Raw genomic sequence first — 17,556 nt, 5'->3', positions numbered from 1 at the left:
CACCGGCACCGGGCACCAACACTGTGCGCTGGTCATCGGCACCGGGCACCGCACACCGGGCACCAACACTGTGCGCTGGTCATCGGCACCGGGCACCGCACACCGGGCACAGGGCAGCGGTACGAGGCAGTAGCACCAGGGACGGGGCTCCAGCATCGGCATCGGGGCACCGGCAGCAGGCACGGGGTATGGGGCACCAGCACCGGGGCCTTGGTACTGGGAACAGGACACCTGCACCGGAAACAGGGCACTGGCACCAGGTACCAGGTGTAGGGCACAGGCACAGGGCACCAGCACCGGGTGCAGAGCACCAGCACGGGCTACAGGGCATTAGCACTGGGTACCAGACACAGGGCACCAGTACCAGGTACAGGGCACAAGGCATCAGCACGGTGTGCCATGCGCCAGGTGCAGGGTCCCAGCACGTGCAGTGGGCACAATGCCCCAGCACTGGGGACTGATACAGATGAAAGGTAATGGCCCCAGCTCCAAGGAGTGACCTCCCAGCAGCGGCACCGGTACCGAGCATTGGTCAGCAGGTACCAGGTACTGGGCAGGAGGCAGCGGGCACTAGTCACTGCACATGAGCGGCTGGCTTTTGGGAGCACTGGGCACGGGGTACCAGAGGGTATTGGGAACCCAGGTAAACATGCTGTCACCACACATCAGAAACTGTGCAACATGTGCCCTGTACTAGGGAGTACAGATCCCAGCCTTTCCCAATGCCCCCTCTGCAGAATCCCAACTTGCTTTCACCTCCCCGGGCCTTTCCCAGAGTCACCAGCCAGGATCGTGCCCATGGCCCTGCCTTGGCTTGGCTGCACCCAGCCATCGGGGTGGAAAGCAGCAACCCTGCGGGCTGTGTCCCCAGCCCTGTCCCTATCCCGTGCCAGGGATTGCAGCCACTTCCCAGGATGCCCCCAGCCCACGCTTTCAAAGGCAGCGAGTGCCAGTGGCACGTGGCAGTACCCCCCTGTCCCCGCTGAGGGCAGGGGAGGACGCTGGCACAGGAAGCTGGGGCAGTGTGGGACGCTTGTGTTCCAGGCCGTGAAAGGGGCCGGGGGGGTCTTGGCCAGCGGCGGCCGTTCCCTGCGGTGAACGGCTGGCAGAGGCTCAGCCATCCCCAAATTTCAGCCTCCCGATCCAGCTGTCCACCCAGGTTATCCTCATCTCCCCCAAACACACCTGTGCCAAGGCCATATGCACCCCAGAGCACCCCTCTCATGAGCAGCTCCTCCCTGCCTCAGTTTCCCTACTCATAAAACGAAGCCAGTGGTAATTTCTCAGCAGGAAAAGCCGGATCCAGCCCCACACACCGATTCCCACTGAGGCTGGCTGACTCCGCAGCGACCGTCTCATCCTTGTCACCACCCGGGGCCTCGTCCCCCCTCCCCGTTATGGGGCCAGGCTGCGGCCAGATGGCTCCACATTCCCTTTATGCCATAAATAACGGACGCAGGCTCAACACCGCGGCGGGGAGCCCCAGCAGCCAACCGGACCCCGTCCTGGCAGCCCTTCCTCACCTGCTGCCGGCCAGGGGGCTGCAGGCAGGGGTGCGGGCAGGTGAGGGCGGCTGTTTGTATCTCTAATCCCCGCGGCGAGCGCTTTCCTCCCAGATTACCGGGGATTACAGGCTCGGGTGCTCCAGGAGCTCAGCCCTGTCTCTCCCTGCCCTTCAAGCAGCAGCTCTGAGCCCCACAGGGGGTGGGAGGGCAGGCCAGGCACTGCTGTGATGAGCTGGGTGTTCTCAGCCATGCTGGCAGGCGCAGCCTGGAGCAGCTGCTGGCTTGCCACGGCCTCGCTCCGGTAGCCCGGTGCCCACCGAGGCTGGCGAGCCACAGCCTGGGCTTTAAATAGAGCATTAAAAGCTGAAGGGATCAGCTGCAGAGCGGGAGGGGGGGACACAAGGGGCTGTATTTTTCTTGGCTGGGGGATGACGCAAGGGGAGCGACAGTGATGCCAAAGGACGCTGGCGCTGCTCAAGAGGTCCCCGAGGTCCCCGAGGCACCCTGATTTCCCTCGCCTTGGCATGGCAGGGCCGGGAAGCCACCGCGAGCTGCTACCGGGGACCAGAGCTGTATAATTACCATGGGAGGCTGAGTTATTTTGGGAAGCAGCTCCGACGCTGCCAAAGCTTTTATTTCTTCAAACCAAAACAAGATGGAAAGAGCCCAGCCCAGGATGCTGCGTCCGGCGGGCGCGAGGACATTAACTCCTTGCCTCCTCACTGCCCGCACCTGGGGGGCTGCCTGCTCCCCCCCTTACCCCACCTGCACCCAGCATCTCCCTAGCATCAAGGCGGGTCCTGGTGCCTTTGGTTGTGCCGGGGGGGGGAGTTCAAAGTGGGGGTTCAACAGGGGAAGATTCGGGGTCGTAGAGGCTGTGGGGTGTCTGCTGAGCATGGCATGGGGATGGGGGGGTGTCAGGCCCGTCCTTGGATGCTGGCAGGTTCAGAGGACGCGCGTTCGGATGCTTTTCTGCATCCGCTGTGAGAATCCCTATTTTTAGCTCTTTGTGTTGCAATGGGTGCAGTTTTGGGGCGCGGAGGCTGGGCTGAGGAATGCCAGGTGGAGCAGAGCACCTCACCGCTACTCTGAATAAAACGGTCTCGGGGGACAAAGCCCCGAAGGGCGGGCAGAGGCTGCACTTCGCAGTCTCCAAAGCAGCCAAAAAGCCTCCGAGCTGGGAAAAAACATCATTTTTTTTCCCAGCATGGAGAGGATAAACCACATTGTGCACCCCATGGGTGCCCCCTAAAATCTGCTCCAGCCATCCTGAGCACAGGGGCCAGGTGGGCTGAGGGTGTGCTCAGGGTGGCACCCCAAAAACCTGGGTTGGATTCCTGCCTTTTGCCTTTTCTCTTGACCTGAGCACGTACAGGCTCCTCATGCTGCATCCCTGCAGGGCACTGAAGAGCCCCCAAACTCATGTGCTGGAGTTCCCCAAATTCTAAACCCATGCACCAGGGTCTCCCAGCACCCCAAACTCATGCAACAGGGTTACCCCATCCTTGCTCCAGCCCCCCAGGCTGCCTCTCTCCAGGCAGCTCTAGTCCCCAGCCACAGTCAGGGGGCTCTGAGGGGTGCCAGGGGCTGCGTTCCCTGTGTCCAATCGGTGTCAGCCCCTTGGAAGGGCTCAGGGTGAACCCCATGGGATGGTGGCACATCAGGGACAGAGGGTCCCTGCCGAAGCCCTGGCCACGCAGCCCTCCTGCCCGCCCCCATCTCAGCTGAGCCCTCCCACAACTCATCACATGTCACCAGCCCCAGCAAACCCTTCGCAAAAGATTCCCTGGGCAGTGCTGCCCATCTCCAGTGCCAGGCCTGGGTACCTGGTGGGACTGGAGAATGAGGAGCACCTCGGTGTCACCCCGAGCTCCCACCTTGCAGCCCCCGACCGACCATCGCTTACCTCCTCTGGAGTCCCAGCCAGGAAGGGGTTTTCACCGGAGCCGGTGGAGGACGGCAGCACCGAGGAGAAACAAGTTTTCTCATCAGAAGCAGCTGAGGTTTTCCAGGGTCCCCTGTTAAGCCCTAGCTGTCCCCTCCCAGGTCCCTGCATCCCCCCCAGGATCACCAGCCCGGTCAGGGATGGGACCCACATGCCCCTGGTTGGCCGAGCGGGGCAGGAATGGGAGGGCAATGGGGGAGGGAGGTGCAGGAGAGCTGTATCCCCAGTGTGGGGTTTAAAAAGGCCATGTTTATGTAGACCCTACGAAAACCGCTGGTGAGTGAGGTAGCAACATGTGGCCCACGTGATTCCCTGCCCGGCTTTTCCTGGGATGAGCCTCACTTTTGAGGGACCAGAGGACGTTGGTGAGCCTCTCGTTAGCCTTGTCTGTGGAGGGGCACAGAGATAAACGGCCCCTTCTTCCCATCCCCACATCCCGCACCACCGTCTCACGCCCCGGCAAGAGGGGAAACTGAGGCAGACAGGTACCGACCTGCCAGCATCAGCCTCGGCACCTCGCGGGGGTTTCTGGGGTCTGTATTTGCCCCGTGGAGCCCCCAGGTCCCGGTGAGCCACTGACATGTGTGACCCAAGGAGGTGGCTCCTGTCCCAGCCCAGGCTGTGCGGTGGGGACATGGGGCTGGGGCAGTGACACGTCTCTGCCCAAGTCACAGGAAGGGCTCAGGCTACTCCTGGACCATGTAAAGTCCCCAGTCCTGAGCTGGAAGGATGGATGTTGTGCCCTGGGGACGGTGCCAGGTGTGTCAGAGAGCCTGCAGAGCCAGGCACTGGGTGCAGGGTGGTGGATCAGGGAGTGGAAGACAGGAGGGATCTCGGGGTGTCTCTGGTCCAGGCTCCGGCCCAAAGCAGGGATGGGCAGAGCCACAGAAATGCCAGTGGAAAGGGCTCTGGAGGTTCCCGCTGCCACCTCCCGCTCACCACCAGGATACCCTCCGATAAGGGGGACCCTGCCTGTGACCAAGGGTGGGGACCTGTCCCCACATCCTTATGGAGCTGGATGCTCTGGCAGGACCCCAAAGACCGCTTTCCAGCTCCCCATGTCCCTAGGGTGCTGGGTACTCCAGTGGACCCCAGAAACTCTTCTCCAGCTCCCCACATCACTATGGAACCAGGCACCCTAGTGGGACCCCAGCAAACCTTCTCCCCAGCTCCAGGCATCCGTATGGAGCTGGGTGCCCCAACCGGACCCTACCACCTCTTCTCCTCGCACATCTCCTCAAGCCTCGTGAAGACCCCACTGCCTGTCACCCCGCTGCCCGCAGGCACCCACTGTCCCCCCAGGAGGGTCCCTCAGCACCGGTGCCCACCCTGCTGGGATGCCAGGGGAAGCCGCATTCTTCCTCCCACCCAGTTGCTCAAACTTACCCATGAGGAAGGGGGTGAACCCAGAGGCTGATGGTTCATCCTCATCATCGCGGTCAGAGCTGGTGCTCTCGGTCTGGGCTTCGTGTGGGAGGACGGTGCAGGAGGCTGTGCCAAGCAGCACCGGCTCGGCCGTGTCCTTGCCAGAGCCACCAGTGCCTTTGGCTGAGCCCCTCACGCCAGCGTCAGGCTGGGCTGGGGGGGGTTGTGGGGGCGAGGAGTCCTGCCAGGCTGCCGCTGGCCGGGTGGGGGTCTGGCAGTGGGCCGGGTGCCACACACGCCGGTGGTTGGATTTGAGCACGGGGTGCTGCACTTCCCCACGGGGGTCCTTGCGGGGGTGACAGCCGTGGCGTGGGGCCACCAGGGCTGTGCCAGGGACACCTCCCTGCCTGGTGAGGGGGGGCTCCTGGCCGGGGACTCGGTCTGGGACATGTCGCTGGTCACAGGGGTAATGGACCTGCCACCACTTTGGCCCTGCCGTGGCCGGCGGCCAGCTCTTGCCCAGCTCCCCCCCTGCCCGGTGCCAAGGGTCCTCTGCGGGTTTACCAGCAACACGCCCAGTGTCACTGGTCACAGCAGGCACACCCTGGGCGAGGGGCTGCTGGGGGGGCTGGGGGTCCCGTGGGGATGAGGTGTTCCTGCTGCTGGGCTGGGGGTCCCCCAGGGTCCTGCTGTCCCGTGGTGGCAGGGTGTTGGAGCCCATGGCATTTCCTGGGGGTGACATTTCCCCTGCCATCCCTTGCCCCTGGGGAGCTCCTGTGTCCGGCTCCCGGAGCAACGCACTGGCAGGGTGCGATGTTACCACGGGTGCCGTGACATCACGGGTGTTGCCTGGGTTGATGCGGGACAGAGGAAGGAGCCACCCCAGGGGGGGACTGAGATGCCATCACCTCCCAACCCCCCCAGTCCCTCCTGCGCTGAGGCCGAGCACCCCTGGAGCAATAAACCACATGGTTTTCCTGACGAGGGGTCCAACCCAGATCCCGGGACCCCTTCGGGGTCTCCCCTCCTCCTCGCCAAACTGCAGCATCTCTGGGGACATCCTTGGGGACATCCCCTGCTCCTTTCCCTGTCATCCCCCCCGAGATCCTTGGGCTCCAGCCTTTCTCCAGCAAAAGCTTGAACCCCTCCAAGGATGGAGATCCCCCACCTCGAGGGCCTTCATTCAGCTGAGGAAGGTGATGAGGACAGATGGGCAGTGTGGGACGGCCATGGGCCACCATTGATGCCACCAAGTCCGGTCCCACCGCAGAGCCCCCAGCAGAGAGTCCCCTCCTCCTGCCTCAGTTTCCCCAAGAGCTTCCAGCTCCCCCGGGGGAGGCGAGCGATTCCCAAGCAGGCCGGGCAGCGAGCAGGGAAGGATTTATTGACTCACGGCTCGGGGTACATCACAGTTTGAGTTCCCTTCCCGCCTCCGGAGAGGACGTCGCCTTGGACTTCCCAGGCAAAAGTGCACGGAGAGGCTTCACAGTTTCATCCCTTCGGGAAAGCAGAACCGAGGCAGTGACAAATGGCAAACGCTACGTCGTATGAAAAAATAATACAAACTCTTCTCTTTAAATATCTTACAGAAAAATGAACCTGAATAAAGAGCATGAAAAGCACCGCACGGCGCAACCCCCCTCTTTGCCCCCCAACAGCACCCCTGGATCAAGGGGACTGAGACGAGCCGCATCCCCCCACCCCCCCCACCCCTCTGGACCACCCGGCGCTGTCCCCAGGGATGCGCGGGCATGGATCAGCGTGGGCAGCAGGGAGGTGGGGGCGGCGGGGTGCCTGTCCCCATGCCATGGGGGTGTCCCCCCACCATGGACTCCCCAGCTTGGCCGGGGGTGTCGGCAGCCTCCCCGAGCCCGGGGTGCCAGCAGAGCAGCGTGAGGGGCCGCCCAGGACCAGGGCATTGCTACGAGGCTGCCCAGGGACCCATGCTCCCCTGGGGAGAGTGGGGAGCGTGTACCCAACCCCCCTTCCTCCCCCCAAGGAACTGGGGGGGTCCCTCCTGTGTCGCAGTGCAAGTTCACGGAAAGCCAAGGCACCGCCGCGAGGCTGCGGCTCTGTACGGGGGAGCCCGGGGGGCTCGGGGGGGTGTGGCGGCCACACAGCCCCCCCCAGGGCACGCGAAGGCGAAGCGAGCCAGGGCTGGAGGGGTGGGGGACATGGGGACACGAGGATGGTCCCCACGGTGCGGCCCGCCCGGGCTGGTCTGGGGGTAATAGCTACGGCATGGGGGGTGCACAGGAGCCGTGCAGCCCCAGGGAGAGCCAGCTCCCGGGACGGTGTGGGCAGCGGTGTGGGCAGCGGTGCGGGCAGCCCGTGCAGAGGGGACAGGGTGGGGGGCTCAGGTGGGGACCCCCAGGGATCCAGCCCTGGAGATGGTGGCGGCGGGTGCAGCTCCTTCTCCCGCAGCTTCAGAACGGGTGCGGGTGGTGGTGGGGGGGGTCTATCGGGGGGGTGCGGGCAGCCCGCCCTCGCCCCGCCGGTGCGTCTCCCCGAAGGCTCGATCCAGCTGCTCCAGCTGGGAGCTTAGCGGCAGGTGGATCTCCAGGTGCATGCGGAGGGTTTCCAGCCACTGCTCCAGCTTGCTGAAGGACGGCCTGGGTGACAAGAGGGGACACATGGCAGCTCCGCTGGCCCTGGGTCCACCCCCCCTTCAGTCCCAACACCCCACCATCAGCCCCTGTGGTCTCCCTGGAGAGGGGGGTCTCCACCACTCACCGCTTCTCGGGGTCCAGGTCGCAGCAGCAGACGGCAATGGGGAAGAAGCTGGGGGGGCAGGTGGGGGGGCAGTAGCGGTCCAGGAAGCCCCTGACATTGAGGCCGAAGTCAGTGGTGCGGGGCAGGTAGTCGGGGTCGGCGCTCACCCGGCCGATGATCTGGGGGACAGCAGGAGGGAGGAGTGGGCTCAGCCCCAAGGGAGGACCCCAACCCCAAGGGGAGATCTCAAACACAATGAGGACCCCAACCCCAAGAGTGAGACCTCAACCTCAACGGGGAGACTCCAACCAGACACTCCAAACACAATGAGGACACTACCCCCAAGGGGGAGATCCCAACCCCAAGGGGAGACCTCAAACACAATAAGGACCCCAATCAGAGTCCCCAACCCCAATAAGGACCCCAACCAGAGACCCTAACCCCAAGGGGAGACCCGAAACACAATGAGGAGACCTCAATCCCAAGGGAGAGACCCCAATCCCAAAGGAGAGACCCCAAACATAATGAGGACCTCAACCTTAAGGGGAGACCCCAAACACAATAAGGACCCCAACCAGAGACCCCAATCACAATAAGGACCTCAACATCAAGGGGAGACCCGAACCCCAGTGGTACTCACCTCGCACAGGACGATGCCGAAGGAGAAGATGTCCACCTTCTCATCGTAGCTCCTCCCTGTAGGGAGAGCTGGTTCAGGCCATGCTACACGTCCTGTCTCTGCCCCACCAAGTGCCCCCTGCTTGGGGACAGAGCCCTGGCTGGCCATGTTCCCCCTCCTAGCACTGTGGCCAGGCTCACCATTGATCATCTCGGGGGCCATCCAGTATGGGTTCCCCACCACTGTGTACCGCTTCTTGCGATCTGGTTTCTTCAGGTTCTTGAGATGTTCAGGCTGGTTCTTCTCATCCACCATCAGCCGTGCCAGCCCAAAATCAGCCACAACCACGCTCTTGTTCTAGGTGGATGGAGAGGGTGAGGCATGGGGGGAGTCATGCAGATGGCTAAGACCCCCACCTGGGCCAGGGGAGGACACCACCGAGGTGGGACTCACCTCCCGCACGAGGCAGTTGTGAGAGTTGAGGTCACGGTGGATGATGTTCATGGAGTGGAGGTAGGCCTGGGGGAAAGGATGGGCTGAGAGCAGTGGGCACCCCCACCCCACAGTCTCCCACCTACCAGCACCCATCCCACCCACCCGTCCCCTGCTGGCACCCACCATGCCAGCAGCGATGTCCTTGGCGAAGCTGACCCGCTGGCTCCAGGGGTAGTGGCTGTCCTGGGGGAAGGAGGGGGAATTTGCTAGAGAAGAGGAGAGAGGAGAGGGGTCCCCCAGCCCCACCGGGACTGTGGGGTGGGGGGCTAACCTGTCCCTCCAGTGCTCACCATGCTCTTGATGAGGCTCCTCAAGGTGCCCCCCTTGATGTACTCCGTGATGAAGTTGAGCCTCTTCTCCTTGTACAGCACCCCGATGAACTTCAGCACGTTGGGGTGCTCCAGGCAGCGCATCACCTTCACCTGCAGGACCCCCCCATGCCTGTGACACCCCAAGACACTTGGCACCCACCCGGACAGACCCGCTGCTCACATGTTCTCCATTGAAGGGGCAGGGCTGCCTGCACCCCGCGGTGCCTGGCCACCCCCACTCCAGCTGTCATGCCCAGCATCCCATGTCAGGGTGAGGGACAAGATGGGACAGCCCCATCCCTTGTGTCCCCCCCCAAACCAGGAGGATTAAAGAAAGGGGCCGCTCACCTCTTTGAGGAAGGTCCTCTGCGTCTCCTCGTCGAAGCGGATCAGCTCCTTCATGACCATCACCTCGCCCGTCTCCCGATGCGTCACCTGGCAGAGGGTACCGGGGCTGAGCCACCGGCTCCTCGCCACCACTCCCACCGTGGGGACACCCCAGGGGAGACGATACCCCTCTCTCCACCCCAGGGAGCTGAGACCCTCCCACTTGTGACACTCGTTGCCGCCCAAGCCCACCTTAATGGCCTGGCCGAAGCAGCCCTTGCCCAGCACCTCGCCGTGGATCAGGTCCGAGGGACGGAAGATGCGATGGGCACGAGAGACGACGCGCAATGACTCGGAGCGACCGATGTCCTTGCGTTGGGACGCGGGTGAACCCACCGAGCTGGAGCCCGGAGACTTGTCCGTGCTGCAGCTTCTCCTATGGGATGGATGGAGAGAGGGACAGAGGGTCAACACCCCAAGGAGGGACCCCAACGGGGGTGGCGGGTGAGACAGTGGCCTTACATGACGGTCCGCTGGCGCATGGTGCCAGGCTCCCCGCAGGGTGGGGGGACCGGGGAGCGCAGGGGGCTGCACAGGGTAGGCAGGGGGCTGCAGGCAAGCCCTGACTCGTGGGCAAGGGGCTCGTGGGGGTCGTGCTCGATGGTCAGCTGGAGCAGGCGGCTGGTCTCCTGGATCAACAGGTCGATCTGAGGGCAGAAAAGGATGGCAGAGGTGGTTTAGGGGGGCACCCCGAGGAGGGGGGCTGGTTGAGGGGCTACCCCGGGGAGGGCATACCTCGTCCAAGGGCACGTGGCCGATGGGGGTGCCGTTGATCTCCAGGATGCGGTCACCAACGTGGATGGAGTTCTTCATGTCAGGGCTGATGCAGTCTGGATCCACCCTGCGGGGCCGGCAGGAGCAGGGGTCAGCCCCCCGCCACCGTCACGGTGGAGAGGTGCTGGGATTCTGCCTGCGAGCCACCCCCAGCCAGTGGGGACAGGCTGGCGTGTCCCCCGCGAGTCACCTCTGCGAGACGGGGACATGCTACCACTGTACCCATGAGTCATCCCTGCGAGATGGGGACGTGTAGGCGAGCTGCCCACGGGTCACCCTTGATAGACAGGGACACGCAGGCACCGTGCCCACGGGTCACCCCTGCTGGATGGGGACATGGTGTTACAGTACCCACGAGTCACCCCTCTGGGATGGGGACGCACAGTCATGGTACCCACAGGTCACCCCTGCTACTGGGGACACGCGGACAGCTGCAGGAGAGTCATCCCTCCTGCACTGGGGACACACTGGCACTGTACCCATGAGCGATGCCAAGCATACAGGGACATGCCAGCCTGCTACCCACAGCCCATCCCAGCAGATGGAGCAACACCACCGTGTCACCCCCAAGCCACCCTGATGGCCGGGGACATGCTGGCACGGTCCCAGCAAACCACCCTGGCAGCAGAGGACATGCCGCCACAGTCCACTCTGGCCACCCCTGGCTGATGGGGACACACCAGCCCCACCCCTCACCCTCCCACCCCAAAAAGTATCCGTGGGATGGACGCCCCCAGCAGAAGGGGCATGGGATGTCCCCAGCCCCAGGGAGGGGACACAGACGCACTCTCGGACGCGGACGGTGCGGGGGTGCTCGGTGCCACAGCCCTGGTCGATGGAGACGGAGAAGCCGCGTTTGCCATCGGAGCAGGCGGGGATGGAGACGAGCGTGACGGTGTGCGGGATGCGGGACGCTGGCGAATCCGGCAGGATCTGCTCGATGACCGGTGTCACCACCATCTGGTAATAGCAGTGCCCGCTGTGGGGCCGAGAGGCGGCAGGTGGGTGGTGGGTGCCAGGGGATGTGTGTGTGGCCCCCTACTCACCCACCCAGACCAGGACGTACCAGTAGAGCTTGGAGCGCTCCACCAGCGCATAGGTGTCCCCGTCCCCGATGAACGTGCGGCAGTTGAGGCAGCTGAAGCACTCGGGGTGGTACTTCTGCTCCCCAGCCACCTGCGGGTAGATGCCATCAGCCCTGGGGACCCGGTGTCTGGGGCACCGAGTGTGGGTGCCGGGCCTTGGATGGTGCTGGGAGCACCCATGGGTGCACCAGAGCCAAAGGAAGGGCAGGCTGAGCCACGGCGGGGAGGGGACGGTCATGCCACCAAGCTGGGGATGGCCACAGGGACATCCCCTCACCACCCTGAGCCTCCCCCCCAACACGGGGGCACAGCCCCCCCAGGGTCCCCCTAAAACACAGGAGACACCCCTGCCACCCCCAGAGTCCAACCTACGCTGGGGGTCTGCACCCCCTCCCCACCTCACACCCCCTTTCCAGGGAGCTCAGCCGTGGGTCAGGGCTCCCTGTGCCCCCCAGGCCCCCCTCCCCAGTGCTCACCATGACCAGCCCCTTGGTGATCTGCTCAGAGCAGCCGTGGCAGAGCTCCCCAAAGCGCGCCCAGTAATCCTTCTTGCAGTACAGGCGTCCATCCTTCTCGTAGTACTGGTGGGACAGGGAGGCCCCGCACTCGCAGCACCTGTGGCCGGGGACAGGGACCCCCTTGGCACCATGTCACCCCGTCCCTGTCATCACCCCGGGGGGCACTCGGTGCCCGTCCACCCCACGGCGCTCTGGGCAAGCTGCTTCCCCTGCTTCCCACCTGGCTGCAGGGCCACCACACCTGTGTGTCACCGTGCCCAGGGTGGCAGGAAGTGGCTCCCAGGGTGCCAGGCAGGCTGGCAGTGCAGGGACACCGGGGTGGACAGGGCAGGGGACGCAGGGCAGGGACAGGCATGAAGAGGGAGGTGCCAGCCAAGCACGGACGTGCCAGCCTGGTCATGGACACGCAGACGGACGTGCCAGACTGGTCACGGACATGTCACCCTGGTCACAGATATGCCACCCTGGTCACAGACAGAGGGACATGCCAGCCTGGTCATGGACATGCAAGACATGTCATACTGGTCACAGACATGCCACCCTGGTCACAGATGTGCCACACTGGTCACAGACAAAGGGACATGACAGTCTGGTCATGGACACACAGATGGACGTGCCAGCTTGGTCATGCCACCCAGAAGTACATGCCACCCAGGTGACAGACACAGGGACGTGCCAGCTTGGTCACAGATAGAGGGACACGGACATGCCAACCTTGGGGGTGCGACATCCTGGGTGCTGCAAACAGGGTGCAGGGGGATGCACCTGTAGTGCGGGGTGCAGGGGTCTGCCCTGGGTGGGCAGATGGGGGTGCAGGGAAGGGGGGTTGCAGGGGGCTGGGGGGTGCAGGGGGCTGCGCAATGGGAGGGTGCGCCCAGGGCGTGCAGAGTGGGCCATGAATTTTGAGGGTGCACAGGCAGGTGCAGGGGGTGCTGTGCAATGGGGTGCTGCACCAGGCTGGGGGGAGGTGGATTAGGGGTGCAGGGGTTGCTGTAGGGGGTTTGCTGGTGGGGGGCTGTACAGGGGTGCAGAGGGTGCTGCGGGGGGGGGTCGTGCACGGGCACTGCCGCAGTCCCCTTCCCCGCCCCCCTCAGCCGGGGGCGGGCGCCGCGTGCAGGTGGAATACCAACCAGGCGTGACGTCACGGCGCGGAATTTCCCCACCCCATGACGTCACCGCGCGAGGACTCCGCCGCCCCATTGCGCAGCTCGAAGCCACCTCGGGCTCGGAGGAAGGGGGGGGGGGGGGTGCGATGGCCAATGGGGGGCGGCGGCGCGGCCCCGCCCCCTTAACCCCCATGGCCCCGGGGCGGCCGCATCCCTCCTCCTCCCACGCGTGACGTTCCCTTTCACGGCTCCGAGCGGGGAAGAAGGGGAGGGAGAAGAAGAGGAGGAGGAGGAGGAGGAGGAGGAGCAGGGAGAGGAAGGTTTTTGCATCAGCGAGCCCGGGCTGCCGGAAGCCGGTCTCCCGTGGGGGGGGCTGGATCCAGCTGCGGCCCCCGCAGTGGTTCCGCTGGGGCTGATGGCCCGGGGAGGGGAAGGGGGGGTACCCGAGCATGGCGGGGTGGCAGGCAGCGCACCCCGGGGGGCCGGGGGGTGCAGGGTCCGCCCTGACCCACTCCCACTCACTTGGCTCCGGCGCTCAGGGCACGGCTCTTCCTCAGCACTGCCGCCAGCATCCTCCACGGGCAGGGGGATGACGGGCACCACCCCGGTGCCCCGCCACGCTTGGCACCTCCGGCCTCACGGGGACCCCCGCCAGGTCCCGGCCCCCCTTTGCGCCCCCCGACCCCGGACCTTCCTCCTCCTCCTCCTCTGGGCTCCCAGCGCTCTCGCCGCCGGGAGGACGCAAGTGAAAGAGGAAACACGGAGCGGGGGGGTTGGGGGTGGGGTGGGGTGGGGGGTGACATCAGCCGCACGCGCCCCATCAGCGGGCAGGAAGGGGCAGTGGGGGCAGCAGTGGGGTACAGGCACCCAGCGAGGACACGCACCCGCGGGCACGAGGACGCACACCCGCGGGCGCGTGACGGTGCCGCGCGAGTTCATGACACGGCTGGGCCCTGGGCGGATGGATGGACGGGTGGGTGGACGGAGGGACGGAGGGATGGATGGATGGATGGATGGATGATGGGGTGGCCACTGCCGCTGTCCCCGGGTCCTACCGGAAGCAGTCCGCGTGCCAGTCGGCGTTCAGCGCCTGCAGGTACTGCCCGTCGTAGATGCTCTGCCCGCAGCTCGCGCACACCGGCAGGTCGGTCCCTGCATGGCGGCGGGGGGGACACACAAGGGGGACAGAGGTGTCACGCTGCCAGCATCCCCCCACCAGCCGTGCACGGGCACGTCCGCCGCGATGGTGACCTCTCCCCCGTGCCCGTCCACCGATCCCGTTGAGGGACATGGTCACGGTGTTTATGGCCCCACGTGCCAGCCAGGGACTGCGCTATGCCAGGGACCATGGGGGGCCCATGTCGCCAGGGGATGCCAGGTGCCCACGGGGGTACAGAAGTTGGTAGGGGGCCCAGGGGTCCTGGTGGGGAGGGGGGGGGGGCGCTGGGGACCCAGGGGTGTCCCATGGAGGTGCTGGAGGGGGTGCAGGGTGCAGCCAGCAGAGGGGACAGGCGGGGCGGGGGGATGCAGGGGGGGTGAGGACAGAGCAGGGTGCTGAGCTGCAGGACTGATGTTTTTGGGGGGGCACAGAGATTCTGGGGATGGAGAGGTGCCCATACAGGAGGGGTGGGACAGGACACAGGGGGCACATGCTGGGGTGCAGGGTGGGTGCTGGGGGGATACAGAGGGGTGCAGGATGGGTTCAGGGCGCATGGAGGGATATGGAGGGATGAAGGGGTGCAGCAGGGATGAAAGGGTACAGGAGGGGGACAGAGCGTGCAGGGCTGGTGAAGGGGTGCAGGATGGGTGCAGGGAGGGATACGGGGGGATGCAAGGGTGCAGGGTAGGGGCAGAGGGTGCGGGGGGGTGCAAGGGTGCAGGATGGGTGCACAGAGTGCAGGAGGTGTGAAGGGGTGCAGGGAGGGATACAGGGGTGCAGAATGGGTGCACAGAGGGACACAAGGAGGATGCAAAGGTGCAGGATGGGGGCAGAAGGTGCAGGGAGAATGCAAGAGGGATGAAGGGGTGCAGGATGGTTGCAGGGAGGGGTACAGAGGGGCTGCAAGGGTGCAGGATGGGTGCACAGAGCACAAGAGGTGTGAAGGGGTGCAGGGAGGGATACAGGGGTGCAGGAGGGGGATGCAAGGGTGCAAGGTGGATGCACAGAGTGCACAGAGCCTGAAGGGGGCAGAGGGTGAAGGGGGGATGCAGGGGGGTACAGGATGGGTACCAGGAGAGATGAAGAGGCTCAGGATGGAAGGAGTGTAAAGGAGGGATCCAGTGGGACATAAAGTGGATGGAGAGACACAGAGGGGTGCGGGATGGGTGCTGGGGGGATACAGAGGGGTGCAGGATGGGTTCAGGGCACATGGAGGGATATGGAGGGGTGGAGGATGGGTGCTGGGGGATGCAGGGTGCATGGGGGGACACAGAGGGTTGCAGGCACACAGAAGGTGCTGGGGGAAGCAGCCTGGATGGGGTGCAGGAGCAGTGCAGGGATACAGTGGGGTGCAGGATGGGTGTAGGATGGGGGACTGCAGGATGGAAAGGGGTGCGGGGACACACAGGGGGTGCAGCGGGGGAATATGAGGGTGCAGGGAGGGAGACGATGGATGCAGGATGGCTGCAGAGGTGCTGGCGGTGTGAGTTCAATGGGGGTGCAGGCAGGGATGCGGGGTGTTTGCAGGGTGCAGGCCGGGATGCAGGCTGGAAGGAGATGTGGCGGGGAAAGGGGGTGCAGGCTGGATGGGGTGCAGTAGGGGAACATGGGGCGAGCAGGCGGAGATGTGGGGCTGTTGGGGGTGCAGAAGGGGGGTGTGGGGGTGCAGGGAGGGATGCAGGGAGGGATGCAGGCAGGGTGGGCAGATACAGGCTGGCTGGGGGGTACAAGGGGAGATCTGGGGGTGCAGGGGAGATGCAGGCTGGACGGCAGCGTGGGTGGGGATGTAGCGGGATGCAGGGTGAACAGGGGGCGCAGGAGGTGATTTGGGAGTGCATGGGCGATATAGACTGGGAAGGGGTGCAAGGGGGTGATGTGGGGATGCAGGCTGGATGTGGGGTGCACAGGGGGACTTAGCGATGCAGGCTGGAGATGTGAGGGGGATGCAGGCTGGAAAGGGGGTACAGTAGGGGATGCAGGGGGTGATGTGGGCTGGATGAGGGGCGCAGGGGGCGATGTGGAGGTGCGGGGGGGGATGCTGGCTGGATGAGGGGTGCAAAGAAGGATGAAAGGGTGCAGGGGGGATGTAAGGGTGCAAGACGGGATGCAGGGGGGGCTGCAGGCTGGTCGGGGGTGCGAGTGAGCCGGAGGGGGGTCGCGGGGCCCCAGTGGCGGCGGAAGCGCTGAGTCAGGCGGGGGGGGGGGACACGACGCAGGGGGGGGTCACGCACCTTCGTCCTCTCCCATAGGCTCGTCCCTCCAGGTGCAGCACAGCAGCATCAACCTCATGCAGCCGCGCTGCCCGGCGCCGCGCCAGGCCCTGCCCTCGCCCCGGCCCCGGCCCCGGCCCCGGCCCCGGCCCTGCCGCTGCCGCTGCGGCTCCGGCGGGCGGGCGGGCGGCGACGGCCGGGCGGGAGCACGGCGCCGGCGCGGCCGCCGGGGGGGCGGGGCCAGGGCCGAGGGGCGGGGCCGGCAGAGGGAGCGGGGGCGTGGTCAGGGGCAGGGGCGGGGCTGGCGGTGAGTGAGGGCGGGGCCGGGCGCTGGGGCGGGCGCGGTGGGCGGGGCGGGGGTGGCACGGACACCCCCATCACCCCTTGGGCTCTCACCATGGGACAGCGCATGGATGTGTCCCTCGTCCCCCGGGGCTGTCACCAAGGGATAGTGCATGGATGTGTCCCTCATCCCCCGGGGCTGTCACCATGGGATAGTGCATGGATGTGTCCCTCATCCCCCGGGGCTGTCACCATGGGACAGTGCATGGATGTGTCCCTCATCCCCCGGGGCTGTCACCATGGGACAGTGCATGGATGTGTCCCTCATCCCCCGGGGCTGTCACCATGGGACAGTGCATGGATGTGTCCCTCATCCCCCGGGGCTGTCACCATGGGATAGTGCATGGATGTGTCCCTCATCCCCCGGGGCTGTCATCATGGGATAGTGCATGGATGTGTCCCTTGTCCCCCGGGGCTGTCACCAAGGGATAGTGCATGGATGTGTCCCTCGTCCCCCGGGGCTGTCACCATGGGACAGTGCATGGATGTGTCCCTCATCCCCCGGGGCTGTCACCATGGGATAGTGCATGGATGTGTCCCTTGTCCCCCGGGGCTGTCACCATGGGATAGTGCATGGATGTGTCCCTCATCCCCCGGGGCTGTCACCAAGGGATAGTGCATGGATGTGTCCCTCATCCCCCGGGGCTGTCACCAAGGGATAGTGCATGGATGTGTCCCTCATCCCCCGGGGCTGTCACCATGGGATAGTGCATGGATGTGTCCCTCATCCCCCGGGGCTTTCACCATGGGATAGTGCATGGATGTGTCCCTCATCTCCTGGGGTTTTCACCAAGGGCAGGGCATGGACATCCTCCTTGGTCCTCTGGCTGTCCCCATGGGTGGGGGTATGGACATCTCCCTGCATCCCCAGGCCATCACCATGGGACAGGGCATGGACTTCCTCCGGGGTCCCTCAGCTGTCACCACAGGACGGGCATGGATGTCCCCCTCATCTCCCAGGCTGTCACCATGGGACAGGGCACCAACCTCCCCCTGGGTCCCTGGGCCATCACTGTGGGACAG

At 65.2% G+C, this 17,556-nt stretch overlaps 1 protein-coding gene across 2 annotated transcripts; it reads right to left on the bottom strand.

The window, feature by feature from the left end:
• Positions 1-7,273: 7,273 nt before the first annotated feature.
• Positions 7,274-16,270, bottom strand: LIMK1 (LIM domain kinase 1). 2 transcript variants are annotated; one of them, XM_086624652.1, is made up of 16 exons: positions 16,213-16,270; positions 13,878-13,974; positions 11,675-11,813; positions 11,180-11,289; positions 10,901-11,092; positions 10,075-10,180; positions 9,802-9,986; positions 9,532-9,715; positions 9,301-9,387; positions 8,932-9,063; positions 8,765-8,824; positions 8,600-8,665; positions 8,347-8,503; positions 8,168-8,223; positions 7,549-7,706; positions 7,274-7,427 (listed from the first exon to the last, which is right to left on the bottom strand). In XM_086624652.1, exons 1-16 carry the CDS (start codon positions 16,268-16,270, stop codon positions 7,274-7,276), a joined length of 1,941 nt encoding a protein of 646 aa, XP_086480778.1. The 2 variants fall into 2 exon arrangements, with proteins under 2 accessions (XP_086480778.1, XP_086480779.1); XM_086624653.1 differs by lacking the exons at positions 13,878-13,974; positions 16,213-16,270 and adding an exon at positions 13,345-13,409.
• Between the last annotated feature and the right edge of the window lie 1,286 nt (positions 16,271-17,556).

This window comes from Tauraco erythrolophus, chromosome 21, assembly GCF_009769465.1.
Source record: "Tauraco erythrolophus isolate bTauEry1 chromosome 21, bTauEry1.pri, whole genome shotgun sequence".
Classification (NCBI taxonomy): domain Eukaryota; kingdom Metazoa; phylum Chordata; class Aves; order Musophagiformes; family Musophagidae; genus Tauraco; species Tauraco erythrolophus.
Note: the sequence above shows the minus strand (reverse complement) of the source record. Positions and strands in the feature narration are given on the sequence as shown.